The sequence below is a fragment of the Struthio camelus genome, chromosome 18, assembly GCF_040807025.1.
Source record: "Struthio camelus isolate bStrCam1 chromosome 18, bStrCam1.hap1, whole genome shotgun sequence".
In the NCBI taxonomy this organism is placed as follows: Eukaryota; Metazoa; Chordata; class Aves; order Struthioniformes; family Struthionidae; genus Struthio; species Struthio camelus.
In genome coordinates, this window is record NC_090959.1 from 47,699 (window position 1) to 75,635 (window position 27,937).

At 52.6% G+C, this 27,937-nt stretch overlaps 1 protein-coding gene across 7 annotated transcripts; it reads right to left on the minus strand.

Annotated features, from left to right (window-relative positions):
- On the minus strand, window positions 1-27,752 carry L3MBTL1 (L3MBTL histone methyl-lysine binding protein 1). 7 transcript variants are annotated; one of them, XR_011135250.1, is made up of 24 exons: window positions 27,675-27,752; window positions 22,392-22,554; window positions 21,366-21,589; window positions 20,329-20,473; window positions 20,034-20,172; window positions 19,063-19,186; window positions 18,292-18,406; window positions 15,942-16,033; window positions 15,160-15,264; window positions 14,287-14,422; window positions 13,633-13,733; window positions 12,390-12,541; window positions 11,263-11,339; window positions 10,732-10,817; window positions 10,068-10,178; window positions 9,668-9,782; window positions 9,320-9,419; window positions 8,098-8,295; window positions 7,722-7,768; window positions 6,572-6,729; window positions 5,638-5,700; window positions 2,451-4,773; window positions 2,004-2,183; window positions 1-1,902 (listed from the first exon to the last, which is right to left on the minus strand). XR_011135250.1 is itself a non-coding variant. In XM_068912127.1 (22 exons), exons 2-22 carry the CDS (start codon window positions 22,525-22,527, stop codon window positions 4,639-4,641), a joined length of 2,523 nt encoding a protein of 840 aa, XP_068768228.1. In that variant the 5' UTR covers window positions 22,528-22,554; window positions 27,675-27,752; the 3' UTR covers window positions 1-4,638. The 7 variants fall into 7 exon arrangements, 4 of the variants coding, with proteins under 4 accessions (XP_068768228.1, XP_068768227.1, XP_068768226.1 ...); XR_011135248.1 differs by having other exon boundaries at window positions 1-2,183; XR_011135249.1 differs by having other exon boundaries at window positions 2,004-4,773.
- Window positions 27,753-27,937: the final 185 nt, after the last annotated feature.

Here is a 27,937-nt window from a genome sequence, read left to right on the forward strand (position 1 = left end):
TAACTCCATTGTTCACATTTATTTATTGTTATTTTGAAACACTGACAAAACATGTCACACACTGATCTATATATATAAATTTATTTTTGTACAAACATAAATTTATATATATAAGATCTTTAAACCTCTGTATACTCAGGACACAAAGTTCTAGAATACCTGCACTGGCTACAACAATAGTATTTCCATTATGAAAACACAAAGAGGAGGTGCAAATATCAAAAAACTCAAAAAATAGAAATTAAAAACAAGTGCAAAATGAATGAAAGTGCAAAAAAGCTTTGTCATCACAAACACACTCCTTCCAAAATGCAACCCCCTTTTCCTCCCACCAGGTAACAGCAAGCCCCAGGCCCAAGAAGAGGAGGGGAGTGGGGACAGAGCTGGGCTGCATCCGCTGGCTGTTTCCCTTCCCTTTGCATTCAGGACACCCCCCTCTATCCAAGAAACAAAGGAGTAAAGGAGAACAGCAGAGAAGCTGCCAAGTCACCTCTCCATGCAGCTCCCTCCTCTTCTGGCACTCCCTTGATTGCACTCAGGTCCACAGATTTGCCTTGGCAGGAGGCAGCTGCCCTAAGCCATCAACCCTCCTGTATAAGGTGGATTTTTCTCCTCCTCTTCTTTTAAAAAGTGCTTATGATTGATGCAGAAATTGCTCAGGCCTCCTGGAGCAAGAGAGAGGCAGCCAGCCACATTCTGGCCAGAGAAAAGTCCTGCTCCTCACCAAGCCTCAGGCCTGCCCTTTTCCTTGCAGAGACCTCAGGCTCTCACTAAAGAGAAAAACACCTTCCTGGGAGGCTCAGACTGCTCAAACACATCCAGAGCCATCCCTGGACCCACCATCCTGGCAGACTCCCTCACACCCAAGGCCGGGGCTTGAGGGGCAGTGGTGCCTGCGGCACCCGTAAGAGGGCGGGAAGTCTCCCATGGCCCCAGCTAAGCCAGCCTCACCTCTGGCAGCACAGGCAGGACTGTGGGAGCACAGGCTTCAGGGGCCTCAACTCAAGAAATACATTTGACTTAGAAATCCTCCATGAACGGAAAAAACTCAGGCCCTTTGTCGCATCTGTTGAAAAGAGCCTCAAAAAGACCTGCTGGCCAGGTTCAGCCCCAGCATCTGCTCCAGCTCCTCGGTGACATGGCAGTGGAGGTGTCCAGGAGGAGCCTGGCCAGTCGACAAGGGAAGAATGAAAAACTCTTGGTGCTTCTGCCATGGCCACAGCTGCCTCAACGCTACCTGACCTGGGGCTCCTGGTTGGGGCTCTATGGAGATGGAGGACCCGCTGCAGCCAGAGTGCAGCCACCCTTCTTTCTCCTGGCTTCCCTGCTGGGGCCTGAGGCTCCCTGAAATGAGACCTGCTCCCCCAGCCACAACTACCTAGGGCCCAGGGCCTACCACCTCCCCAGCTACATCCTTGTGGCAGGCAGAGACTACCACAGTAAAACACTGTCAGATCAGCAGCAGAGGAAATGGCACTGTGATTTTTCTACACCGGCACCCCCAACCACCCATCCACACATACACACAATGCTTTGGGTTTGTTTTTTGTTTTTGTTTTTTTTTAAGGAAACAAAAAGAAAGTTATACGCTTTAACAGTAAATAGCCCTTGACCGCCTACAAACCCTGTAACTCCCTCACCTAGACCAATTCAGAAGTTTTGTACCCAAAGGACTGAAAGGAACCAGCCCAAGAGGCAGGTGAACTGATGCTCGAGACAGCAGATGAGCCAGTGTGACAGAAATCCTCACATCTCACTTTACACTTCCCTTGAGGCTGTTTTTCCTGGCAAGCTGCTCCCTGTGCAGAGCTTGGACCCAGCAATGTCCCAGCTAGAGACCCTGCCTCCAGCCATGCAGCAGGGTGGCCATGCATAGCAGACTCAGTCAGTTTGCATCTGCTCCTACAGGGAGGTCATGAGAACTCAGGAAGGCAGTATCCAATAGGAGCAGCTTCCAGCTGCACCCTCTGGTGCCCGAGGCCAGCACAGACTGGAGCACTCACCTCTGCCCATCTTGCCAGGGCCCAGGCAGAGTATGGCTTGGTCGCCACAACAGCAAAGCAACAGCTGCCAGTGTGGGCAACGCGGTCCTGCGGGCCAGCCATGGTTTGGCTTTACAGCTCCTTTTCCCCTTCAGCAGGGATCCTGGGAGCATCCCACCACCTCTGCTCTCTGGGGCAGCCCTGGGAAAGACAAAAGACTTCCCCTCCATCCTTTGCATTGGTTTTAGATCTGATACCATGGTAGCAATTTCTTCCTGCACATCCAGGGCAAGTGCTTAGTTCCTTCCCCAAAAGAAGGAATGACTTCGCATAAGGAAATGGAGCAGACGAGAACAGGATTCATTAGATATTTCCTTATAAGCTCACTGACCAGGTTCTGTGCAAGGGTATTGAGAGCCAATGTGCCAATCCAGATCACACCTGGAGATGTTTCAGAGAACGGTTTACCTGGAGAATCTCACAGCTGAAGGTCCTAGAGCTCCTCTTCCTCTCCCCCAGCACAAAGCAGCCCATGAAGATACTCTCTGACAGCTGAAGAGACCAAGTTTGCCACCATTCACTACGGATTGAGGGTGACTCCGGGAGTGATGGTGGGACTCAAGGACACATCTGTTCCTTCCCACTCACCCTCTCTCCACAGCTGGCCACACTGCAGTGCTTGAAGAGATGGAAGAAAACAAAAAGGGAGAGGAGAGGGAGAGCTGCCTAAACCAAACCCAAGCATTGACAAAATAAATACACGGACTAGCTACAAGCCCCACATGAACAGCAAGCAGCTGACATTTCAAGAGCAGGTCAAATGTGACCCCAAATATTCAGTAAGAAAGTCAAAATGCTACATTTCCATGGGAAGCCTAGCACGAATTGACCCATGTGTGACAGCGGCTTCCAAGGCAGTGTTGCTCTGACACATGTTGCTGGTGCACATGCTAAGATCTCTCACTCATCTTTGAGCACTGGGAAAGGGGAAAAGATGTGTTTCACTACTGAAATGTCACTCATGGGAATGGGAAATAAGGAGCATCCAGGACCCAGATCACACCATTTCAGACTGTGGAAAGCTCTCAGGGGCCCAGGAGCCCACCCCCAGTCACGCACAGCCCAGCCTGCACTGACCTCCTCCTGGCGCATCACAGCAGAACCACAACCACTGCATGGCCACACCACTGGTCCCTCTGCCTGGTGTCCTCGCTCCAGTGCTCACCCACGGAGGGCATGCAGGCAGGGATAAAAGACCCCAAAAGCATTGCATAGGCACTGCCTGGCCTCTCCCTCCTGGCAGGTGGTGACATGGGCACTATCTGAAAACACCTGGGACTCTGGTCTGGACCCCCTCTCACCTCAACTTTCCAGGCTAAAAAAATCCTAGACTACTTGGCCTTCACTCCATCACAGGGGACAGCATTACATGAGCATTTCCAAAGTGCCTGCACCCTTTCTGAAAGGCGCTATGCTGCTGAAGGGATAGAAAAACCTGTCCACTGCTGAATTTTTTAGCTCTGTGGGGAAGGAACCTAGAGAATGAAAGCAAATAATCCTACCTTTCCAATACCAAAGCTTAGGGGGCCTCACAAGGGCAAAACAGGGCAAGAAGGTAGCTTGGCAGGACAGAGTCAGCAATCTTAAGAACTCCTTAGGAACCAAGCTCTGTAAATAGAGGCTTTTTGCCCTATGCAGCTGCTTCAACGCTAGAAAGGGCCTTTCCCCTAACATGGGGACTAAAGTGGGTCTGCCTGTCCTTTGTAGAGGGCTTTTTAATTGCTATACAAGGGGCACAAATTAACCAAGCAGCCTTTCCCCCAGAGATGTGCTGGCCTAGACAACAGGAAGCATAAGAGGAAATGGAGCTTTGTTCTGTATCCGTACAGCCCCGGCCACATGGGGCCCCGGGGCTGCTGCCTTACAGTAAAGGGCAATAAAACACTGATGCTGGTCATGGGCAGAGCCACAGCTGAGCCCCTTGCCAAAGGGGCAAGAAGTTGGCCACTGGTTCCCAGTGCAGCGGAGGGGCAAAGCAAAGTTATCATCAGGCTTTAAAAGGGGGAGTCACAAGAAGTCAGAGAGAAAAAGGCAAAGTGAGCAGAAGATCCTCGAGAGAGTGTCCCTCAGATATGTTAAGATAAGCCCCCACAGAGGAACACGCTGACAAAAAAGTAAAAAAACTCTCTCAGCTGCTGAGCAAAAGAAAGACAAGCCTTTAAATGGGTGTGAGCATGCCTGTGGGTAGTCAGCTCCTTCCCTTTCCTCGGTTACTTGAGCAGCGGTGTCAGCCCTTGGTCCCCTGCTCCCTCTGTGCTGCTCCAGTGTCCCTGAACAAACCCCTGAGCTAGTGCGGTCACCGCGCTCGGAGCATGTTAAGGGTGGCTTTCACGCTAAGGCAGGTTAGTCCCACATCCACCCTCTGCCAGGTCAGCCTCTACCAGCACTGGAAGAGAGTGGCAGCACGGAGAGAGAGACAGAAAGAGAGAGGAAGAGGGTCAAGGAGATGGACTGCTGTGAGGGCAGAGATGAGACATCCAAGAGGGCATAGGCAGGACATGACAAGCTGTGAGTTGTTGTGGGGGGGATCTCTGTCCTGGCCAGACAGTTTGGCAGCACCGGTGCTGAGGGAAGGTCTCAGTTGGGCCAAGAAAAGTCACTTTAAGGTGTCATCAGCGTTTTTGAACATGAGGATGGCATTGTAGATCTTGAGTGCCGGGCCCAGCTTGACGCTCATGATTTTGACAATGTCAGCCTGCGTCAGCAAGAGGAAAGCCTCGCCGTCGATCATCTGGAGAGGAGAGCAGGGACAAGGGCATTCATCAGAAAGCCAGACTGCAATTTCTGAGGGACAACCAGCGCAGATACTCCCTGGGGATGCGCACATTCACACTCACCTTCACATCTGCTGCAGGGAGAAGACACCTCGAGCTGTTCCCTTCCAAGCCTTTTGAAGCATTGTGCCATAGCCTCTTCCCTGTTCTAGGCCACCCCCGTTCATATAGAGCAGGGCAAGAGCCACACACAATGTTCCCACCATGTCCCAATCCACTGTGTCATGTGAGCCAAAACTGGGGGATGTGCATACCCACGAACAGGGGGGAAATGCCCTTCCAAGGGCGGCCACAAAGCTCACACGGCAGCTAGCCAACTGGCTCGCAGGCCAGACCACAGCAGGCACAGCATACAGCCAACAGGTGTTTTTCTCCACGCAAACACCAATCTATTCCCTGCTCCAGCCCCCTGCCTGCATGAAGGCTACCCCAGCTGGGCTCCAATTGCCTGAGCACAATTAAAGCACAGGCTATTTAATAAACAGGCTGGGACACTCACTGCATCAGCGCACCCAGAATCAGCCTGTCCCAGACATACTGCATATGGTGGAGAGCAGCTCCTCTGTGGTTCTGTCTGCAGAGGAGTCTAAAAACTATGAACATGGCTGATGGACAGGAATGATGCTGGACTGATGCTCTAGTGAGACTGTGCAGGGATGAGGAGGATGAATGGGCGAGGAAAAAGCAGGATGGGATTGCTGTTAGGCACCAAACACTCTCAGAATTCAGTGGCTGCGCTACGCGCCAAAAGCTGCTTGCCAATCCCTCCCTCCCCCTTCACTGTCCTGGGCTGCTTGCGCCTGTTCTCCAGCAGATCTCACCTCATCCTTGAAGAGTTTGGCTTGGTCCTCACAACCCGTCAGAGTCTGAACAAAGCTGAAGACCTTGGAACAGACAGGGAGAGCAGCGTCAAGACTTCCCTGAAGAAGTAACTTCCCTGACTGGAAACACCCCAAGCCCACACCCTCACTTCCGCAGTGGTATTTTGCCTACTGTAAGGTAACACATGCCTGTTGGATAGGACAAAGGGCTGCAGTTGCAGCGCTCTCCTATGCCTAGGGGAGACCACTGTCAGATCAGGGGAAGGACGCTGGCCTTCTTCAGCCCCACAGCAGCAAATGCCACAGCAGTTTCATCTCCAGCAAGCCGTATCCAGTATGGCAAGATGATTCTCATTTAGGGTCTAGGGCAGTAAAAGGACATACTGGAGGGTAATGGGGATATCAGGCAAGCCTGGCAGCCAGGGCTGGCACTCTGGGCCCAGAGGTCCAGCTACCCTGGCCTCAAGAAGGGTTACCACAGAGGCCTGAGAAAGTGAATGAGAGGAGATAAGGAAGGGACTGAGACAAAGATTTCTTGAGAGGAGAACCAGGGAAGTGATTCCTTATCTGCTGAGTCAATGGTCTAATTTTATCACTTAAAAAAGATTAAACTAGTTTGTTTGGAAAACCGTAATAGGCTAAATGAAGAGATTGCTGCCCTGAGCTCATGTCACATTCAAGCCAAGCCACAAACTGGTAGTTCTGGCAGTCTATCCTGCATGTGCCTTTCCCAGCAGCTGCCACCAGGACACCTCTGACTGGCAGGCGTCCACACCTTCCCCTGCTGAGCACAAGCGTGTCAAGCTGGCCATCTCCTCATCAGCCCAGGGAACTGGCCCTCGAGGCTCCTCAGCACCCAGCACATGTGCTAACATCGTTGCACAGCCACACCAGTGGGTTAGGAGCCAGCAAGCTCTCTCCAAAACTGCCTTACCTCATCAATGGTCCACTTGGCCACTGTTGTTGCTGTGATGCCAGCCACCCCTGGCAGGAGTTTGCAGTGCTGCTCCCAGCAGAGGGACAGGGAGCGGTCAGGGTGGGCAGACAGGGCAGACATGAAGAGCGACTGGTGCATATTGTCTGAGGAAATAGCTGGCAATAAAAAAAGCAAAATGTGATACAACGTAGAGAGACATGAACATCCCATCCCATCCTTAGAGAGACCTCCTGCCAGGGGAGGACCTGGGGCTGGGAACAGATGGTCTCATGGATCCAGACTATCAAGAGCCAGGTTGTCCCTTGTATTAACAGGATTATTAGTGTATCAAAGGGCCCAGGTAGGTGGGATTGGAGGTGGCGGGGGAAGAATTTTCGAGCCAACAAGCTTGTCATTTCCTTGTTCTTACTACCTCCCATCATTCAGTTTCCATACTGAAATAAATTCTAATGCCGAATTTCTCACCAGAATGCCATCCTTAATCACTTAGTTCATTTCAGTTTCTGAACAAAGCTTTTCTCTTGCTCTCTGCCCCAATGAGGCAGGGATGTCTGCCAAGAAGAGATCCTTTCCATCTGTTCCCAGTGCTGGGGTAAGCACCAGATCAGCCCATGGTAAAACTGGTAACTGCTAGAAGAAACGTCTTTGTCTCTTGCAGCCAGTCAGTGTTTTATTTCAATCATAAGAACTAAATACAAAGCAAACTGTTCAGCATTAATTTGCTATGCTGTGACAATAACATGACATTTCACAATCCCACTGATGTTTTGGGATACATATGGCACCCACAGGATGAAGGCCCAACATCCTTGTTGGAAGCAGAGAGATGGCTTGGGAAAACGTGCTGCCATAGAGAGAGGATCCTAAATCCCTGCCCTAATGCACTCAAAGGAATCACAAACGTAAATCAAGAGACATAATGAGGGACCAAGCACAGCTCTGGTAAGAGGCGGGGACATCCCCTGTCACAGAGCTTTGACAGTCAGGCCATGAGCCACAGACTCGGCACAGCCCTCCACAAGGTACTGACCTGCACTAGGTCTGACCAAACAGACCAAGGGGAGATCTTTCTCTCCCACCCGCTATGTCAAATCCTCAAGCCATGTCCCTGCTCTGCAATGACACCATGGCAGAGGATGGCACTTACTCTGGAAGTCTTCCCGCTGGATCTTTCGGTACTTTGGAGGTCGCCCTCTAAAGAGACAAGAAGATGGATTTCAAACTCGGCTGGGACTGGCCTGAGGGCCCTTCCCTGCATAGCACAGAGCCGTGCGTCGGCAGTGGGAACAAAGACTGCCTCTTGGACCCTGACTCAAAGGGTCAAGATCATACAAAGTGGAAAGAAGAGGCAGGAGAGATACCCAAGGTGACCCAACAGAGCTGGAAGGATGAACACCAGCTGCCAGCAAGCATGCACCCCCACGGGTAAGGTGCCTCTTTTGGCTTAGCTGCCCCCTCCAAGGACACCCAGCACAGCGCAAGCACAGCACTACCTGCACTGGCCTCATCAGGCTTGCCCCTACCTCCCATGGTGCCGAGATTTCTTTCGCTGAGAAAAGCCAATCAGGTTCCTCTTTCGAGCTGAGGCCTCCGTGTCAGATAAGTCTGCTTTGAGCCTGCTCTGGTTCTTCTCTGCCAGCGGGCACCCTGAGAGGCAGTAATGGGCCGTGAATCTCCCGGTCACGTGTCCTGACCCATCGCAACCGGGTGTGGGGCACTTCCTAGAGAACAGAGGGTAGGCGAGCGTTTGACCCAGCACAGGGCAGCACAGGGATGCCAGCCGGGCCCAGCACATTTGGCAGAGGGCTACCTCTCCGCTCCAGACCACAGGAGGCCACAGCCCTGGCCGCACACAGCGAGGTCAAAGATTTGCTGAACAAATGCCCTGGGTCCAGGGCGCTGAGTGCGTGAGCTCAAAGGTAGGACAAGTCTAGCCCCTCCAGGTACAACTCCCCATCCCACCTTCCACACAGCTGTAACTGCGACCTTGTACAAGCCTCCACAGTACTGATCAACCCAGGTCAGTAGGGTTCACAGAATCTCCATTATCTCTTCTTCCCTCCCCAGACATCTGGACTATATCCACAGACCCCAAAATCAACAGAGTAAGGAGGAAGCACGTTTTGTGAGCCAGGAGAGGAACCCTTGGGAACCTGATCTGCCTCCCTTGTCCTCAAGGACTCTCCACCTGACATGCTTCTCTGCTCTGATGCCAGCCTGTTGTGCTGGGGTCAGCATTACACCATTCCTGACTTCCCCAGAAAAGGCTCACACAAGTGACCTGGGGGAGATTTACTGTCCTGTCTCAGTGCTTCCCAGCTCAAAATCTCACAGGAAAAAGCATCCATGAGGGAGTGGAAGAATACCATCCTGGAAGCTGGTCACGAGCAGTGTCATAAAGGTACCTAAGGCTGTCCCCTACATAGCCCATAGGCCCCACAGGCAGATGGGTGTCTAGGGTGCCCTTGGGGGGCTCTGAGTGGCACAGGGCAGGTACAGAGCAGGGAGCACCAGCTCATAAGGAGTTACACCAGGAATGGAGCCTCTGTGCTTTATGCAGGCCTAGCATGGGGGGAACAAGGGCTTACCCTGAGCTGGAGGGAGAGCCAGATTTGGGGTGGTGGGCAGGATGTGGGCAAAGAAGGGTGCTAAGAAGCCGCATGGGTGGCAGAGGAGAGGAGGAAGGCCCCAGTGCCGGGCCCACAGGAAACCCCTGCCCCTCCAAGCCATGCTGGGGGAGCTCACCTGTGGTGAAAGCTGTACTTGGAGCCCTTGGTGTGAGGGATGCTCTTGCAGCCCAGAGTTGGGCAGCCCCCATGGGCAGAGGAGGCTGGTTCCTTTGGCCCTACACCAGAGGGAAAAACAGGAGAGACACGGTCACGGCCACGGCCCCTGGCAGAGCCAGAGATCTGTGCTCCCTGCCTGCTCCAAACAGCAGGAACATTTCCAGCTGCCAGCTCTGTGGGAAACACCTTTCCTCCCTGCCCACCATCAGCCAGCACACATTTCTGCTCATGGTCAGGCGATAGTGACAGTAGGGATCCGGCACTCTTGGGCACCAGTGTGAGGGGCTGCCCCAGGCCAAGGACTTACTGAGAGGAGGCTGCAGCGGGTGCCCAGTTTTCGAGCACCAGCCTACAGGGTGGATGTCCGGATGATCTGCATCAATCCAGAAATCATAGATGTGGCTCCAGCCGTCAAAATGGAGCTGGGGAGACAAGCAGAAAGGTTATCCTTAAACCTCAAGACACCTCCCTGAGAAACCCTGGAGCCCTCCAAGGTGATGGCAAGTGACAAGGTAGAGCTGAACTGCAGCAGAAGGCTCTGCTCCACTCTCGGAGCTGGGCAATGAGACCTGCCATCCTGTGTACTTAATGCTCCCACAGACCTCCACATACTCTGCCATTGCAACTGGCACAGTGAAATGGAGAGGGCAGGAGCAAGCCAGGACAGTGTCTGGATGCAGGTTCAGCATCAAGACCCCAGAACCCACCTTTATTCTGTGATCTTCCACATCCTCCACACTGGCCACTCGGATGAAGGAGGGAGTCCTTCTGTCCACTGCCTCCAGCTTCATGTTGACCAGGAAGCCATGAGGTGGGCGCTGGGGGCAAGGAGCACACCAGGTCATTGAGGAGCAGGGCTGTGCTTCCCCATATTTCCACCAACACGTGCTCCCAAAGCCTAGCTCCCGCGTCTAGCCCATCTGAGTTGGAGCCTTCCCAAGCTCACAGTTACAAGCAGGAGAGAGTAGGGATGGGTCTCCTGGATCTGAACTGTGTTGACACAACATGGGAAATCTCTGCCAAGGGAAAAAGGCTTCTAGGAGACCCATTTTGGGGATTTACGTTGTGGCTGCAGTTGGCCTGACACCGCTGCTGTTACTGCATTTGGAGACAAAAACTACCAAGCAAGCTGAAATGATTTCCCATCACCTGGCTCCTATCTAGCCAAGAGAGTGATTATACTTCTCATTTTTCCCAGTTTGCATCCACTTGCCCAGCATAGCCCTGATTTCTGCACCCTGAGCATAGATTTGAACCCCAGGCTGTGGCAGGAGCACACTAAACATCATCTTTCATAAAAGCATAGCCCTGACGAAGGAGAAAACCTGAAGGCCTGCCAAGGCACAGCGGAGCAGAGGATGGGGCACTCACCACTTTAAAGGCCCAAGCTGGGACAGCAGATGCTCCAGTTTCTTTCAGGTACTTTTCCCAACTGAAGTTGTCAGGGTCAGGATAATCTAGAAGGGGGGATGATGTGCAAGGTGAGACACACATGACTGCAGGAGGACAGCAAGTATCCCAGAATGTCCTATTACCTTGAAGGACCAACCAAGCCTGCGCCAGGTATACGAGAACCTGAAAGACATCCAGATGTGCTACTATTTTCTAATGGACCGTGACATACAGAATGCAGAGGAAGTAAAAACATCCAGGCCTGCAATGGGTCCTCCTGACCTCTCCACTTGGCCCGACAACAGTGGCGCTGCACCTGAACACAGGTACAAGACCCTTGACCAGTGCATGCTGCCTCCTTGGCTGTGGCCTTGCTCAATAAAACCCCCTGGGCCTGCAGGCAAGCAGAGACTGTGGGATTTAAGCCCCTGGCACCTTTGTCTCCCTGGGGTAAGCCTGTCCCCAAGGGGACGCGCTAGGGCAGGCTGTGCTCCCTGACCACCTACTCACCTTGAGGAGGTGTGAGGGGTTTGCCGTGCTCCTGACACCATCCCACTGGGTGGATATACGGACTGCTGGGGTCACACCTGCAAAACACACCTGTACACTTATGCAGCACTGCAACACCTGGGCCATCATCACTGCTGGACAGTGTGGGCTGCCAGGAATTGGGGTAGGCTGCCTGGCAGCACAGCCCAGCCCAGGCCTGAGTCATCTGCAGAAGGCCTTGCATGAGCCTGGGTCTTTTACAGTATACTCCTTCCTGAATAGCCCAGGGTACTGTGGGGTCAAGGGCTAGAGGAAGAGAGGCTCCAGCTCATAGGAGCAGGCCATGTACCCTGAAAATATGTCCTGGATGCAAGCTCAGCAGTGGAGCTGCCCAGGGAAAAGCTGCCCAGGGTGCTGTGGGAAGGGAGACACGCTGTGCGTTTCAGAGCTCAGAGCAGGCAGATTTGAGTGGTTTGGGGTGCTCAAGCCCTGGTTGTGGCCCCCAAACAGATCATAGCTCACTCAGGTGCTTCTGTTTCGCAAGTCTGGCCTGGGGCACAGCACAAAGGAGCCATTGCTTGTGACCAGCATCACCAAGCAAGGAGCAAGCAGCAAGGGTCAGGCATTTAAAATGGCTGGCACAGCAACAGCTACAGAAACACAGCTCTTTGGGCAGGAAACTGAAGCAAACAAGAAGAGAGAGAAGGTCTGCAGGCTCTAGCTATGAAGCAGGATGCAGACTCGGTCTCAGGACCCTGAATGCACTAACTGACCTTAAGCAGCCTTGGCCAGCCTCAGCTGCGACTCCCTTTCCCACATAGGCACACATCTCCTGCCCATGGCCCCACAAACTGCTTTTAAGCTCAGGCCTTCAGCCTTTGCCTTGGCTACATCATAGGTGGCCCTGCCTGACACTGAAGTGGGCTCTAGGCCCAGGTCAGGGCTTGTGATCAGGCTTGTTTCAACCTCACATTAATAGGAGAGACATGCCTACATCCCAGCAAGTGATAAAAGTGACATAGGACAGGAAAAGGTTTCTCCTCCCGCACAGGTAGACAACCCTCTGCCTTATCAGGCCACTGCATCCCAGAGCACCCTGTCACTCTTGCTGAAGCAGCACTGGTGTCCAGGAGCCTCTGTGTGCTTACCAGTAGTCGTAAGTATCATCCCAGTTGTCAAAGTGCACCAAAAAGCGATTGTCCACCACGTCCGTCACTGTGGCAACACAGATCAGGGAAGGGTTCATGCGGTCCACAGCTTCGAGCTTCATGCCCACTTCGAAGCCTGGTGGAGCCTCGTGCTGGGAGGACAGAGAGGACAGGTTTTGCTCGTGTCTGTGGTCCCAGCTCCCCTCCTCACCACGTCCCTCACCTGTGGCAACGCAGCACCTCCCCAAACCCTCCCAGAATGAGACTGAGCCCTGGTCTCCAGCTGGGGTCTGCGACCAATTAGGGGTCCCAGAGGGCAGCACACTGCTTTGCTGAAAACAGGCAGAGGTTAAGTAACTTGGCTTACCAAGTGGTCACACCTGGCCACACAAAGAAAGAGGAAAAAGCATCTTCAGACCCTCAAGATCTTCTATAAGCAGTAACCTCCAAGAGAGAAGCAGCCTCCAGCTTATACTTGTTCAGATTTTGTCACCAAATACTTGTTTGCAGTCATGCTCCTCCACTGTTTGCAGCTACTAAATCCCCTAGGCAGGAAGATCTAGGATGGAGCCCTGCATCGTACCTTGCCTTTATTTCTTGGATGCAAAATCTGTGCAAAACACTGCATTAGTGGGATCACTGCAGCAATCATGCATCCCCATCTTGTCAGGGATGCATCAATTCAAGGAGGAGGATTTAGACATAATAAATAACTTGGAGAGACTGATTGATCAATAGGTTGAGTTTCCTCTGCAACTAACAAAGAAACCATCAGTGTTTAGCATTCCACTGTATTCTCTCCTTCTTGGGTAACCCAAGCTGTCATATGAAAAATAAAGGTCAAGAGAAAACAGAGACAAAAGAATTACATCGATGAAACATTTACTGTCGGGATTTTTTTGGCAAAATAACAGATTGGAAAAAAGGCTAATTCTCCCCCACAGTACATCTGTGAGAGATTTAACTGTACATGAAATGGATCCAGATTAAATAGCGTATCAGATCCACCCCAGTTTTGGGCAGACCAGACCAGTGTCCAAGTTGCAGATCCTCAGCAGCAAGTCACAGCATGTCTTATTAAGCAATGCCAGCAGTGCGCTCTCCTGGCCCTTTGCACTAGAGGGATCAGAGGCATGGGGTGGACACTGAAAAGCCCAGAACTGGAGGAGAGACTGGGCTGGGATGGAAGGGAGGAAGTTATACCTGAACCTGTAGGTTCCAGGAAGGAGAAGCTGCTACTCACACTGTTTCGGATCACAAAGAGGTGCTTAGGAGCTGCCTGAGCCTTTGTTATCTTCAGGTAGTTTGTCCAGCTGAATTCTTCCTCCTTATAACCTACAACCCCTCAGGAAGGGAAAGGAGAGCAGCCAGTTCACAGAGAGCAGGCAGGAGGCCATACGGCTGAGCCCAGCCACCCCAGTCTGGCCAGGCCTTGCCCTGTCAAGGCTGCCCCACTGTGGGAGAATGGACCCTAGGGCACCCTGGGACATCCTGCAGCCTGGCCATGTCTGGCACCCGCCAGTGGTTTGTTTCAGAGGGATGCTGAGAAATGTTAGCATTGGAGCGGAAATCCAGCGCTCAGTTCCTCCCTGGAGAGCACTGGTCCCAGGCGTCTTGTGGGGCGCACTGCGTTCTGCTTGGGGTGCCGCAGCTGCTGGACTCCAGCAGCACAGTGACGTTCAGGGCGACAAGGCTTTGCCCTAAAGTGGGAGTGAGCCAAGCTCTTTAGTGGTGACGAGTACCCGCAGGGCTGTCCTGCAACACCCTCAACACAGCAGCATCCCTCCTTGGCACTCTGGAGCCAGCCTGGCCCCTAGCTCCCACTCGCAGTTTGAGGGTCTGCTCTTCATCCCCACATTCGACAGGGCCTGTGGACCCAGAATCTCCAACTCCTTACCTTTTGGGGGCTGGAGCTTGTGCCCTGTCTCCTCAAACCAGCCAGCAGGGTGGATGTTGGGGGAGTCGGCATTCAGCCAGAAATCATGGCACTCGGAGTAGCCATCAAAGTGGAGGCGCATCCGGTAACCACACACCTACCAGCAGGGAGGCCAGGAGAAGGGAAGGACCATGGAAACCTCTTGCTGCCCTGGCTGAGCATCACGTACACCTCCCTTCCCACATACAATCTCAGCATATCACTTAGGAAAACCAAAAGCATATTAATAGGCCAGGACCCTGAACCAGGAGGCACATGTCAATCCCAGGAGGCATTCAGCATGGAGCAAGGTAATTGTTGAGCCACCGTGCACCCAGCCCTATATGCTGGTATAGGAGGAAATGGGAAGAGACAATGAGCACAAGTTGAAATGCAGGAAGCTTCATCTGAATCTAAGGAAAATCTTTTTCACTGTGAGGGTGACTGAGCACTGGAACTGGTTGCCCAGAGAGGTCGTGGACTCTCCATCCCTGGAAATATTCAAAAGCTATCTGACATGGTCTTGGGCAACCTGCTCCAGCTGACCCTGCTTGAGCAGGGGGTTTGGACTAGATGATCTACAGAGGTGCCTTCCAACCTCAACTGTTGCGTGACTCTGAAATGGTGGGGCACCTTGCCAGATGTGGCAAGCACAAAGATTCCCTCTTCTGCACTTGCAGGAGATTCCAGCACAGAGATTCAGCAACGTTGACAGCGATGTGCAGATGAGGGCCTACAGCCCTCTGCCAGCCTCCTTGCAGCACCTCCTCTCCCGCTGAGCCCTCCACTACCTGGGCATGAGGACAGGGAAGGAAGGAGCCAGGGAATACACTCTCAAAGCTGGAGGTGCCTTACCTCAGCCACAGTAAGGATAAAGTACATAGATGGGTGCTGTGGATCGATCCCCTCCAGCTTCATCCCCACTTTAAAGCCATTCTTGTGCTGGGAAGCTACTTGGTACTGGAAACAAAAATTAAACTAAAATGTAAAAAACAACACAGGTAAAGGGGTCTAGAAAAATCCCATGGAGCAATCATTATGTAATGGGAGCTTCTGGGCCCAGGAGATGGTGGGCAAAAGGTTATCAGTTGTCAGCCAAATTTTAATTCTTTCTCTGTAGAAAAACACGTTCTTCCATCTACCTGTGGGTTTGCTTCTCTCGTTGTTGGCAGGACAGGGTGTCCCTGGGCCACTAGCCAGCTTGAGAGCTGCACAGCCCTGGGGCCACAGGAGAGCGGGGGCACCGAGGTCTGGGCTCCTCTCTCACTCTGGTGAGCACCCAGCTGGAAGCAGAGGTCCCACACGGCACACAGCTTCCTGGAGCACTCACGCACGAGCTCAGAAAAGGCCTGGAAGGGCTCCACCACCCTTCTAGAGCCACCAGGGTCTCCTAGGCACACGTGGCGTGCAGGGCTGGGGGACAGGATCCCATCAGGAAGTAAGAGTGGGGACAAATCACAACTGAAAGGCAGTGGGGCTAACTGGTCACCTCTGGATGAAGAAGGGAGCTTGCTTATTGCACAGAGCCCCGCAAAATAGGGAAGCAAGGAAGAGAGGAGAAAGAGGCGGGGTGGGGAAAAAAAAGGAAAGAAAAGAAAAGAGGAAAGAGGGAAAAAGACAGGAAAATCCCAACTCACATCCTGGAAGAGATCTAAAGGGGCAGCGACAGCTTTCTGCTCCTCCAGGTAGGACGCCCAAGACCAGCCTTCTTTCTTCTCCTCGCTGGCACCTGAGCGCAGCACAAACGCACACACAAGAGGCGCTGCTAAGGGTCGGCTCCAGCCCCATTCCCTGCCTGCCTCGGGGCAGCGCGGAGTGCAGGTGAGGCCATGGGTCCTGCTGAGGCCACATCCTGCTCCCACACACAGTCCAGCATCCCTGTGAAGCTCAGCACCACCCTACCAGAGCCCCTTCACCAGCAAACTTGGCTGGCTGTTCGATGAGGGACAGAGCTGAGGGCCCCCTCTCACACAGGTCCCCGTGACCCCAAATGTCCTCTGTCACTACACAAGTGCTCTGGCACGGTGTCTAAGAGCCCTCAGGGAAAAACCATCCTGTGCAAAGCATACAGCATGTTGGGAGACCTATGCAACCGCTCCTCCTCCAGCTGGTACACTCAAAATGGCCCCAGCGCTGAAGGATTTGGGCCAGCCAATGCAATCCAACAGGAGGTCACCCCCAGCTGCAGAGAGGGTCCTGGCCAGTCAGGCTGGCAGCGGGCTCACCTCCCACCACAGCTGGGGCAGAGCTGCTCTGGAGGTACCAGCTCTGCTATCCTCTATTCTGAAATACCCACATGAGCCCCCCCAGCAGACCACGGCCACCCTCATGCCCTAGGGATGCATTTACTCTTAGGAAACTCATGAAAGAATACAGCACCCTCCCTTTTTAGGCAGGGAGGTGTCTCTTCATGCATTCAGCCTCCTCAGGAAGGCTACAGAGGCCTTGCCCAATACACACAAGACACACCCCAAATCTCTTGCTCTCCCTGCTCCTTAGCACACCTGAAGGGATTCTGGGCGTGTGATTTTCTAGTTCAGCACAAAATAATTCGCAACTACAGAGCAGCCATGACAGCAGGCAACCTTCTGTAGGGCAGGCCAGGAATGCATGGGGAAAACAGACCAAATCCTTTCTCCTTTCTTCCCTCGGATTTAGAGGGGCCAGAGAAGGAAAAAATGGAAACTTGTGGAAGAAACTGAAGCTGAGATCCAGTGAAAAAGGACACTAACAAATATATTTCATTTAATGCTCAAGAGTGACAAACACCTGTATTAATCTTTAGCACACAGAAAAAAAACGGTAGGTGCTTTTGGGTAAATATGAATTCTGCGCTTTTGGACAAATGCGCCTAGACATAGAGCTCTGCTGCACTGAAGTATCCAAGTGTGTATTTTGTCCACTGATGTATCTCTAAAATAGGAGAAAACAAAATGCTGAAAATTACAGGGTTCAATGATGCTCACTTGTAAGCAGCAAAGAAGGTTACGTGTTCAGGGCTCAGAAACAATGCAAGTAGAAACCTGCTCTTCCCACAAAGACGACTAATACTTGTAGAGAAAAGGATCTGGCAGTGAATATAAGCTCCCTATTTAGTAGGTTAACTCAGTGTAATAGCAAAGACTGACTTATTCCGATAACCTGTCCCCTGTTAGAGTCCCTACACTTGGCTGTGGAGGGGCTTCCGAAATGCAGCAGGAACAATTTCTTTTCAAAATGACTCTAAACGTGACCTTTCACTATCCAAAGAGGAAATATTCCCCATAAATGTTTATGTCCAATATTTTTCCAAGTTTTACTTTCTTCCTTATCACACTGTAAGGGAAAAACAAATAAATCAAACACTGCATCCCTCAGCCTGTCTCTTTTCCCTCAGTGCCCACAGTTCTGTCTTTGAGATCTGCTCTGACATGGTCCAAGAACAACTTGTCCTGTGAGATTAGACAATGGCAAAGCCTTGGGCTTCAGTGGCACCACACCTACAGGAGCAGCCCCCAAACTCATGGTCTCTGGATCCTGTGAGGGATGTTCCCCAAGAGACTCTCCAAAGTGGGGCAAAGCCAGATGTAGCATATAGTCACACTAGAGCTCACGATAACGTCTCTCAGAGCAAAACGGGATCATCACAAATAACATATTCACAAGCAAGTAATAAAATCAGCTCCCAATGGGATAGACCAGAAAGCACTGTACAGCCCAACTCCTGGAAAAGATACAGCTGTACACTTGTAAGGGTGCACCCATGGAGAGAAAGAGAGGAAGGAGAGAAAAGGAAAGAGACAGGGAGAGCAGGACCAAGCAAGCAGAGGAGCTTACAAGCCTTCAGGAACATGTATCGGCTCATGGCACTGCATGTTTGACTCACTGCTGGAGCACTGTAATGCTAGCCCAGCTCCTTGGCGCTGCAGAGGGACCCTGCAGCCTCCACTGTGTGGCCCCACTCACTTCTGTGCAGGCGAGAAGGGGTCGTGATGGCACAGCACTCACCCCACAACCCGTCCAGCCCCTCCATACCATGCTGGCTCCCGTTCCATGCTTCAACATCTGGATTGCCGATGGTAGAGTCTCCCACAGAGTTTTTCCGCTCTTCCTGCTTTTCCTCCTAAGCATGACAGCAGACAAAACAGAAGCCCGTTATGTTGGAAGTTATGGATTCCCGTGCAGAGATTTACACTGTGTGCTGTACCCGCATGCCAGTGCCATAAGGGGCCTTTACAACATCCATGATTTGGATGATGCTTGGCCCAGAAATGGGTGTCCAAGAGGATCTGGTGATGGGAACCTGAGGGGGATTTTGGCACCGAGTGGTAGCAACCACACCTGGTGTGAATCTGCTAGAGGCAAGGCTAGCAAGCAAGGCTGTTCCTTGGCTTGTCAAAGTCACTCTCCTTTCCTCAGGAAACACAGTATACAGTCAGCAGACAGATGCTCTCTTACTTCAACACTGAGTTTGGTGGACCAGACTCAAGAGATCAGTTGGGAGAGCTCAGCACCTACAACCCAATCAGGGTGGGCCCAGCGCTGTATAATCCAGCATGTTCGGCATGCCAAACAGCAGGCCAAGTGTCTAGAAGCCACAACAATCCATGCATTCAAGTCTTTTTGGCATTAACAGCTTCTGGTTACCACTTGGACACAAAGCTGACCTGGCACTAAAAGGCACCCATGAGAACTGCATACACACACACCAGATACCAGGGTGGGCCAAGGGCCACCCAGGTATTGTCATGTACGCAGGCAGCCCCCCCATCTTCCTACCATTTGCTCAGATTCATATTCTTCCTCTGAAGGGCTCTGGTAATCCTTCCTCTTTCGTTTCTTCACTGGCTTGAGGATTTCGGTGACATTGGTGCTGCTAGCAGAGTTTTCCACAATGACAGACCTGCATGGAGAAAGCGAGAGGAAATTACTGCAGCCGAGCATGTGGCAATAGCTGGGGTGTCAATCAACATGGCCGCAAGAGAGTGACTGCTGGAGAATCGCTGTCATCCCATTTCTTAGACACGCACACATTCTCATCCCTCCTGACTGATGTATGTACTCCTCTTAGAGAAAAGTTGCCAAGAGGTTAGAACTGGATGTGATCCTGGGCAATATGCTCTAGGTGACCCTGCTTGAACAGGGAGGTTGGACTAGATGATCTCCAGAGGTCCCATCCAACCTAAACGATTCTGTGATTCTGTGAACTGTGGGACAGGTCTGAACCACCTTGCATGTTCTAGTGTCAGAAACCCGGACCTGGGGATGAATCACAGGTGAACTGGCTTTGTAGCAAGGCTCTAAGCTGCATCAGAATCACTCAGAGAAGATGGAAACCTAGTCCTGGGAGTCACACCTTGCACTCGGTGACACCCTAGAGAACGTGTCTGTAAGGGGTCAGATTCGAAACCCTCTCCTGACCCATGCCTCTGTGTGCAGTTCAGCATGGGTGCACCTCTTGCAGCAGCTCCTGCAGCAATCCTGTGCCAACCACTGCACATTTATGAGGCCACAAACTAGGAAGGAGAAAATCTGGCTTCCTGGGACTCTGGTGTCCCCCCCTGGGGTCTTCATCCCACCAAGCTGTAGCCAGGCCACCCTACCTACAGGAAAGAAGGAAACAAACGGGGTCCCAGCACCCGCCAGAAAGAGTTGCACCTGCATCCCTTGCTGCAGCGCACAGATCAGAGAGAGTAAGCAGACAGACAAATGGTTACAGCTGTGTGTGGCACAGACTCCCTCTCCTTTACCTTTCTTTGAACTGCTGGTGACAGTGTTCACTGCAGAAGCCCCTGCCTTCCCGGGCCCCGTCCGAAACATGTCTCCGGCCACAGGTATCACAGTGGCACATGCTCTCTGCTGTTGGCAGCTTAGGCTGCTCTGGCACACCTGAGTCAGGAAAGATAGAAGAGGAGCAATGAGGACCAAGGAGCAGCGAAGGAAGGAGAGCAGGAAGCAGCAGGCATTTGCCTCGCTCAGGGTCTAAGCCACAGTACCTGCTACATGATGGTACCAACCCCAGAAGTGCCACAGCAGTGCCCTTACCCTGAGCAACGGTAGGATTGTCCCTGCTGGTGGGTGCCACTTCTGAGTCCCTGTCTTTCTCTAGGTGACCCTCCTTTATAGGTTCCACTGGAGGTATCTTATCGGCACTCACCACCTTCAGCGTCCCATACTCATTTATCCGAAACTATGTCATAGACCCAAAAAAACAAAGGAGAAAAAGTTAACAAGGAGGATAGAAATGTAACACAATAGCTAGTGGGTGCATGTAAGTTCGAGAATGAGAGGGACATGGTGTCCAACAAGGGGACAGCTCTCCCAGAAGCACAAGGCTGAGGGTAGCAAAGATGGAGCCAAGCACAGCACTGAAGTCCCTTGTCCGGCTACCCCTCCGTGCAATCTCCACTGGCTGCTAAGCCTGTCAGGCTGGTGTACTAGCAGGGAGACACATGGCTCAAGGAGAGGGACAAAGCACAAGAGAGAATGTAGCCCCCAAGCCTCCCCTGCCTTCTGCCTGCACTTGGGCGAGACCAGCACCAGCTGGCAGCATCGATGGGGGCAAGGTGATGGCTGGAGGATGTGGTGCCCTGGGCCTGAGAGCAGCTGAGAAATTGGAGGAGAGAAAGTGTACTCTGTGCAAGCTATTTCATGCTACCAGGCCCCCACAATCCCTAGCCTCGGTACATCTAAAGGCATCCATTGCCTGAGGAGTGCAAGGCCACTGTTTGCAGTGTAAGTACAGGAAATTGGCCAACTCTACAGCACAGCTTGGAAACACAAGATGCCCTGCACAGCAAGCAGCACCCCTCTGCCGCCTGAGAAGGACAGAGCTGCCACAACCCCCAAGCGCCATGCGTGCGCTCTCTCTGCTAAGTTCACAACACAGGGTGGCTGGGATGGGGCACAAGAAGAGCCTTGCAGAGCAGGAACAGCCGAGGGATTCTCCAGCTGGGGTGCAGGTATTGCCAGGGTGGCTGCATCACAGCCAAGCAGTCCCTGGCCAGCACAGGCCTAGGGGCTGCCTCTGACAAAGGCAAGCTGCTGGGAAGGCAAACACGGTGGCCCAGGGTTACACTTACCCGCAGGTTACTCCCGGGCAGAGTAGCCACCCCGTCTTTCCACTCCAGCACACGGACTGTGTTGCAGGTCTGAACCCCACTGATCTGGGGGATGACAGTAGCTGTGATGGGCTCGTTCCCTGCTCCCCTCTCTGGCCTCTCGGCCCCTGTGTTTCTCTGTGGCTCCCGGGGGAATCGCTGGATTTCTAAGGTGCTTGCAGGAAGGTTGATGGTAGTGGCATTTGCTGGAGATGGGAAGAAAAGAAACAAACAACCAGAGACATACAGAAAACACTTCATAGATGCAAACAAGGCACAAAGGCAATGCAGTAGCCCCAAGCAGCACAAAGTGATGGAGAGGGGACAGTCTCCTAGCCAGGGGCTCAGTGCTGTAGGCTAAAGTATCCATGAGCACATAGTGTGACTCAACAGGATCTGCAGCCAGAGGCAGCTTCTGATAGGTGGTGGCACCCACACTATCCACATTCAGGGAGGTCTTACTTTAGCCTCACCTCAGCCTGTCCCCATGGCCAGGATGCCCAGTTGTGGCAGGACTGTAGTGGTGAGTACCTGGATTGCATCTTGCAAGTTAGTTTCATTTTAAAGAAATGCAGTTTGCAGGCCAGGCCTTCTCTACAGTGGGAACTAAGACTCAGGGAGCAGGAACAACTGGGAGATTTGCTTCAAAATCAAACCCCCATTCTCACCTACATGCTAACGTAGGCACATCCAGGCTAGCATGGGCTTTGCCTGCACACTTCTTGAAAGACACTGGTCAGCTGGGCCAGATCAGCCCTAACACTACAGCTCAGGCACCTGCATGCACTGCCAAGCAGGCGTCCGAGCTCAGCACACTGTGCTGCATTGGCCCAAAGATTAGACCTTCAGTTTAAGACTTAGGAGATTTTGGTCAGCCACAGAGATGGTCGTAGCAGCACTGCTTTGCTTCCTAGGGCTTGTGAGGAGCACAGACACACAAGGAGCGTGAGAGGAGTGATCCATGGTTAGAAGGCTGTAGAGGCAGCGGATACAGAGGATACCACATACCTGGTATGATGAAGGCAGTTGTTGGCAGGTGGGTGCTCTGCACAGTGCTCTCAGTGGTGACCACGTGGACGCTGACCTCCCCAGCAGGGTTCCCCTTTGTGCTTCTTACAACTTCCATCTCTGCTCTGCTGTCCATCACCTTGCCTGGGCACGGAGCATAAAACTGGAAGGCAGTAAGGAAGAAATCAAGTTGAGTAGTACAAATTTGACAATGGAGCGAGAGAGACACTGTGGAAGATGGTCCCTTTTCACCATCTCCTAGTAGGACACTCCATAAGATACATTAAAGTACCACTTAATGGAGGAGCAAAGCCAACAGAGAACAGCGTGACAGTCACTGCTGGTACCAACATGATCTAGGAAAGTCTTTGCTGTGAGATCCCAGCTCAGAGCCTGCAAGCACCAAGGGTTTTTTCTTACACGGCACCACCAGAGAAGGAATGAGCGTGGTGGGTTCCACCACAAGCAACGGCTATTCCTGGCTCTCTCTGGGGCTTGTACCACTTTGATGGGGCTTGTAACTGCTGGTTTGGGAACCCTTACCCAGGAGAAGACAGAAGTCCCTGACCTCCCCCTTTTAGTTCTCTGTCTGGGCAGTTACTCTTGATTTCCTTCTAACTGGTTATAAGACTACATTTCACAAGTGACATGAGTTAAGTAGGAGGAGGGCATGAAGTTCACAGCATACTATCAGGTTTTTCACACAGTCCGCAGTGTTCAACTTGTTTAGCCATGAATTAGAAGGAGTAGGTCAGAGAAGGCGTGTCATGGCCTGAAGGGCACTTAGAAGGCCTTATTGGCCCTGACCAGCCTCCCCTGGGGTCTGCACCCACCCCTGACCATAGGCCCAGGAGCTCTATTTAAGCTCAGTCTGCTGCCTTTAGTCCCCGCTTGAGTTATGTTGGAGGAGTACTGGTTTCCAGCTCAGCTGTGCCTAGTTACGGACCCTGTTGATCCAGACCCCCAACCTGCAGCTGACTTCTCAGCTTGACCTTGGAACTGCCTGGCAATTACTGGACCTGACTCTGAGCTGTGAGCTGACTTCCTGGTCTGATGTTGGACTTGCCTCAGCACCATGAGCTCGCCTGGTGATCTGGACTCTTGGCTGAACCTGGCTGCCATCCCTGGCCTGCATCACTTGGGTACTGTGGGACTGAGCCCTGGCTAGCAAGGCTCCTGTCCTGCCAGCTGTGTTATCCACCTTGGTTCCCCATGCCTTAGGGAGCAGCCAACTCTTGCTGTGCCCTGACAGAGAGAACAGTAACAACAGAAGAGGAGCTCCAGACCAAGGCTCATTTGCAAAGTGGAGGCATCAACAGCGTTATTTCCTGCTATTCAGAGAGCATAAGCAAGGGAAGATTTTTAATATTGCTCCTACCCTAATGAAAAATGCAATGCAAACACTGAGCTGCAATATTAAAGACAGTAATATCCTCAGATTAATTTAAGGAAGATAGGTCTCTCTGTGCCTACAGAACTTGACAGTCTAGATATCACCTCAATGCTGCTGGTCCCAGAAACTGAGGTTGCTGGACTAGGGAAGGGTTTCAGACTTGCCCTGTTTCCTGTGCTCTCTTAAAGTGCCTGCTACCAGCTGGCCACCCTTGCAGATGGGATGGAAGTGAGGCTGCCCTTTGGACTACCTGGCAGGATCACACTCGCATCTTTGTTATGTTTCTGCAACCTGAATTTGAAAGAGAAGGAAGCTATGTGGAAAAGGGGAGCGCTTCATCGAAGCTTTTTAAAATACAAATATGCTAGGCTACAAAGTCCTGAGTTTGGTATTTTGAACCCCAAGACAACAATAAAATAGACGTTTTGTTACAATCAGATGATGAAGAGTGTAACGTCTTTTTCCCCTCTCCCAGAACACTGTCAGATTTGTGATCGGAAATATCTGACTGCCAGCTGATAAAGACCTTTAACATGCTCTAGAGGCAACATCAGAAAGGCACAGTTAAGTAGCAGGAGAACTGAAAGTAGTAACTCAGCTAGACACCTGACTGCAACTGAAAGCCAAAATAAAATAGGACGCTTCCCAATCTGTTAGGATGCTTCCTAACACACACCAGGCACCTATCTGCTTTTCTAGTCACTTAAATCTGATATTTAGCCTCACTTCACCATTTGGGTCAAATGTTTCTAGGACAGCTCCTAGTTTTGTGTGGGCAGCTTTTTTTTTTTTTTTTCCTTTCATTTAAACAGGACTCAGGACTCCAAATGCCTATCAAACAGAAAGTAAGAGAGAAACAACTAGTTCCAGTGCCCAAGCTGGGTGATGCTCAAACTTGCCTCACCTCTGTACAGTAGTCTGTTCTGTGAACATAATATCAAATAATAGCACAGGATATATTCAGGGCAACAGGCCATAAGGGAACATGGAGAAATCAGCTCCCAGCTCAGAGACATGGTACAGCCCTGAAAGCCAATGCTTTCCAAAATCACAGTCCAATCAAAATATGGATACTTTTTCATCATAAAATTGGCTTAGAATAACCACATTTAAAACAATATTAACATGTATATTGGCTTTGTGGTTTCTGAGGTTTTAAAATGAGTTATTATATGTCTTGAATTATTTTTTTGAGAATTTCTTCCTCAACCATAACAGACAAATTCTCCATCTGTAACAGCAGCTGAGATGTGGACTATTAATTGCCTCCACTGGTAAAACTTAGCCTTTAAGAAAAAGCACCACCTGTGATCATGCTAAAACTACAAGTGGTAAAACAGAACACTCTGGAGACACAGTCACTTGGGAGCTGCTTCCTTGGATCTTCCTCTGCCTACTGGCATTGCCCAGGGCAGATGTTAAAGCAAGAGACTATCAGCAATGCAGAAAGTGTTTGCTCTGCATATACACTGGGGCACACTCAGTAATACCCCTCACACAGGCAGGTGGCCCAGCAGAGTAAGACAAACACAGATGATTGCTCTTCCAAATCTCACTGCTGCTTCAAGCCCAGGAGGAAAAATGTCCTCTGGAGGTTAAATCAGCGGGCACAAAACCCTTCTTCTCCTTGCACAGTTTTGCTCAGCAAGGGCTGAGGTTTAGAGCGGACTGAAGCTGTTTTCTTTGCCATTCTCTGTGCTGTGATATTTATCAACACTGCAAAACAGGATGAAATGCCCTTTAGTGCACTGAGAGGCTGTATTGTACATTTTAAAATGCTGAATAGATGCTGTGAGCACAGCGATGGAAGGAAGGAGGGCAAGAAAGCAACAAGCTGCCTTAGCTTCAGGTTCAGACACAGCGAACAAAGCAGAGACACTTGGAACTTTTTTCCTCGGCAAACTGCAAGTGTCCCCAAAGCACCACCCTCCCTAAATGGCTCCAGGTGACACCATCCAGGCCCGCTGCTGAGGCCAGAAAGTGTCCTGAAGCCCAGGCAGCTCCAATTAGGTGCAGACCCCCAGGCCACTGCGGTGAGATGGACAACAGGGCTGCCCGGGTCCCACCTTACATGCCTGGTGCCAGAGGCCGCTGCCTACTTAGTTTGTGCCAGCCTATCTGTGGGACCCAGCCCTGCATGGATTTAGGGTATAATGCAGGGTATTTTTTGCACACAAGTACAAGTTACACTTAGTAGTACGCAAAAGCATTCAAGGAGAATTGAAACATGGTCCCCAAATATTTCAAAAAGTCTAGCCTTTTATCTTTTTGCATAATTAGTCAGGAAATAAATACAGAGCCTGTCCTATAACGTGTAGAGCCTTCTTTCAGTAGCCTGTGCTGTTCGGCACCCCCCCCAGGAAATGCAAAGGCCGGACTAATGTCCTCCATCCTACAGGACACTTTCAGTGACTGCAGTGGTGTCCCTGCCAGGCTCCAGGACAGCATGTTTTCATGCAGCGTTTGAGAAACACTAAAAGGAACACTGCCAAGCATCCATCCTGGAAAGGACTTCCAACTTCAGCGCATCTCAGAGAGAATCCCAAGAAGAAGCAGTCCAACCCCCAATTCCCCAGCCCCTGCCCCAGCCAGAGTCACTGGACGCAGCAGCTAAAGCTCCACGTGCCAGTGCCACTCCTGGGTCACTCCACCGGACGAGGGAGAGCACCTCTAACAACACACAGATCCCGTGCCCACTACCACTGCAGGTCAGCAAAGCGCACCACAGTGGGGAGGGAAGGAAGGGGCTCATCCCCTTCTCTTGAGCAAAGCCCATGGGGCAGGGGGGTATAGGTCAGCCCAGCGTGATCCTCTGCAGCACCAGCTCATGCAAGTTTCCTCTGAAAGAGATGCAAACCCGCATGTAATTTTGTGGGGGTGCAGTAACACATTCCCCACCACCACGTTTAGTGTAATTGTGCAGAAACAAAATACTTTTGCTGCACATAAATGTAACAGTCATAACATGGTCCAAAGCACGCTCTCTCCCACCTTCTGCTATGCGGGCAGAGAGAGACGAGCCTCGGGTGCAGGCAGGCAGTGGCAGCGCCCGGGCCGCTCGGCTCTCGCCGGGCTCCACGGGGGGACGCGGGGTTGTCACCGCCCGGCACAGCCCCGCACCTCGGGCAGCGCCGACGGCCGCGCCTGGCACAAAGGGACGCGCCTCCCCGCGAAGCCGGCCAAAACCGCAGCCTGACCAAGAAAGGCAGCCTCCCTCCCCCCTCCCTCCATGTTAACGGTGTCCGGAGTCGCAGGGTGCCGAAGCCGGACCGGGCCCCGCTCCAAGGCTAGGAGCCGCCGCAGCGCATCCCGGCCCGGCCTGGCCCAGCCCGGCCGCGCAGCCCCGCAGGCCTGGCCGCCCCGGCCCAGTCGCCGGCAGCAGCGAGGGCCCGGCCCGGCCCCACTGGGTGACTTTTTTTAAACATCAAAATGGCGGAATTTTTTTTCCGTTCTCTTAAAAAACACTCTCTTGTACACAGGAAACCGCCGCTTCCTCCGGGGGGGGGGGGGCGAGGGCGCGGAGGAGAAAGTTTGCCGGAACAACCCTGCCCGCTGCTCCCCTGGAGGGTGCCAGCCCCCTCGCCCCGCACCCCCGGCGCCGGAACGCCGCCGCCGGCCCGCGCAGAGGCCGGGGAGAGCCCGCTCGCGGCACCCATCAGGAACAGCCCCCGGGGGTGCCTCGTACCCGCCGCGGCGTTAGCTCCCGCCTCCCACTTTGCCCTTTGCAAGACCAAAGTGCACAGCTGCTTTATTACCATTCTTTGTTTTTTTTCAAAGGAACAAACAAAAGCCGAGGGAAGCTGCCGCGGGGGTGGCGCGCCGCCCCGCCGGCTGCCCGCCATGCGAGCCGGGGCGCGGCTCCGGCAACGCCTGTCCGCCGCGGGGCTTACCTAGAGCGGCGCGGCGGGTCCGGGCGGCGGCGGCCCGCGGGGCGCGGCGGGGCGGTGCTGGCGCGCTGCAGCCCGCGCCGAGGCGGCCCGGGCTCGCGCTGCGCAGGTCCGGGCGCGCGGGCCGGCGGGCTCGGGGGCGCTGGCGGGCCCGGCGCGGTGGCGGGCCGCCGGCGGGCGGGCGGGGGGTGACGGCAGAGCCCCGCGCCGGGGCGGCCCGCCGCGCTGGCCCGCAGCGGCACGGCACGGCACGGCACGGCACGGCC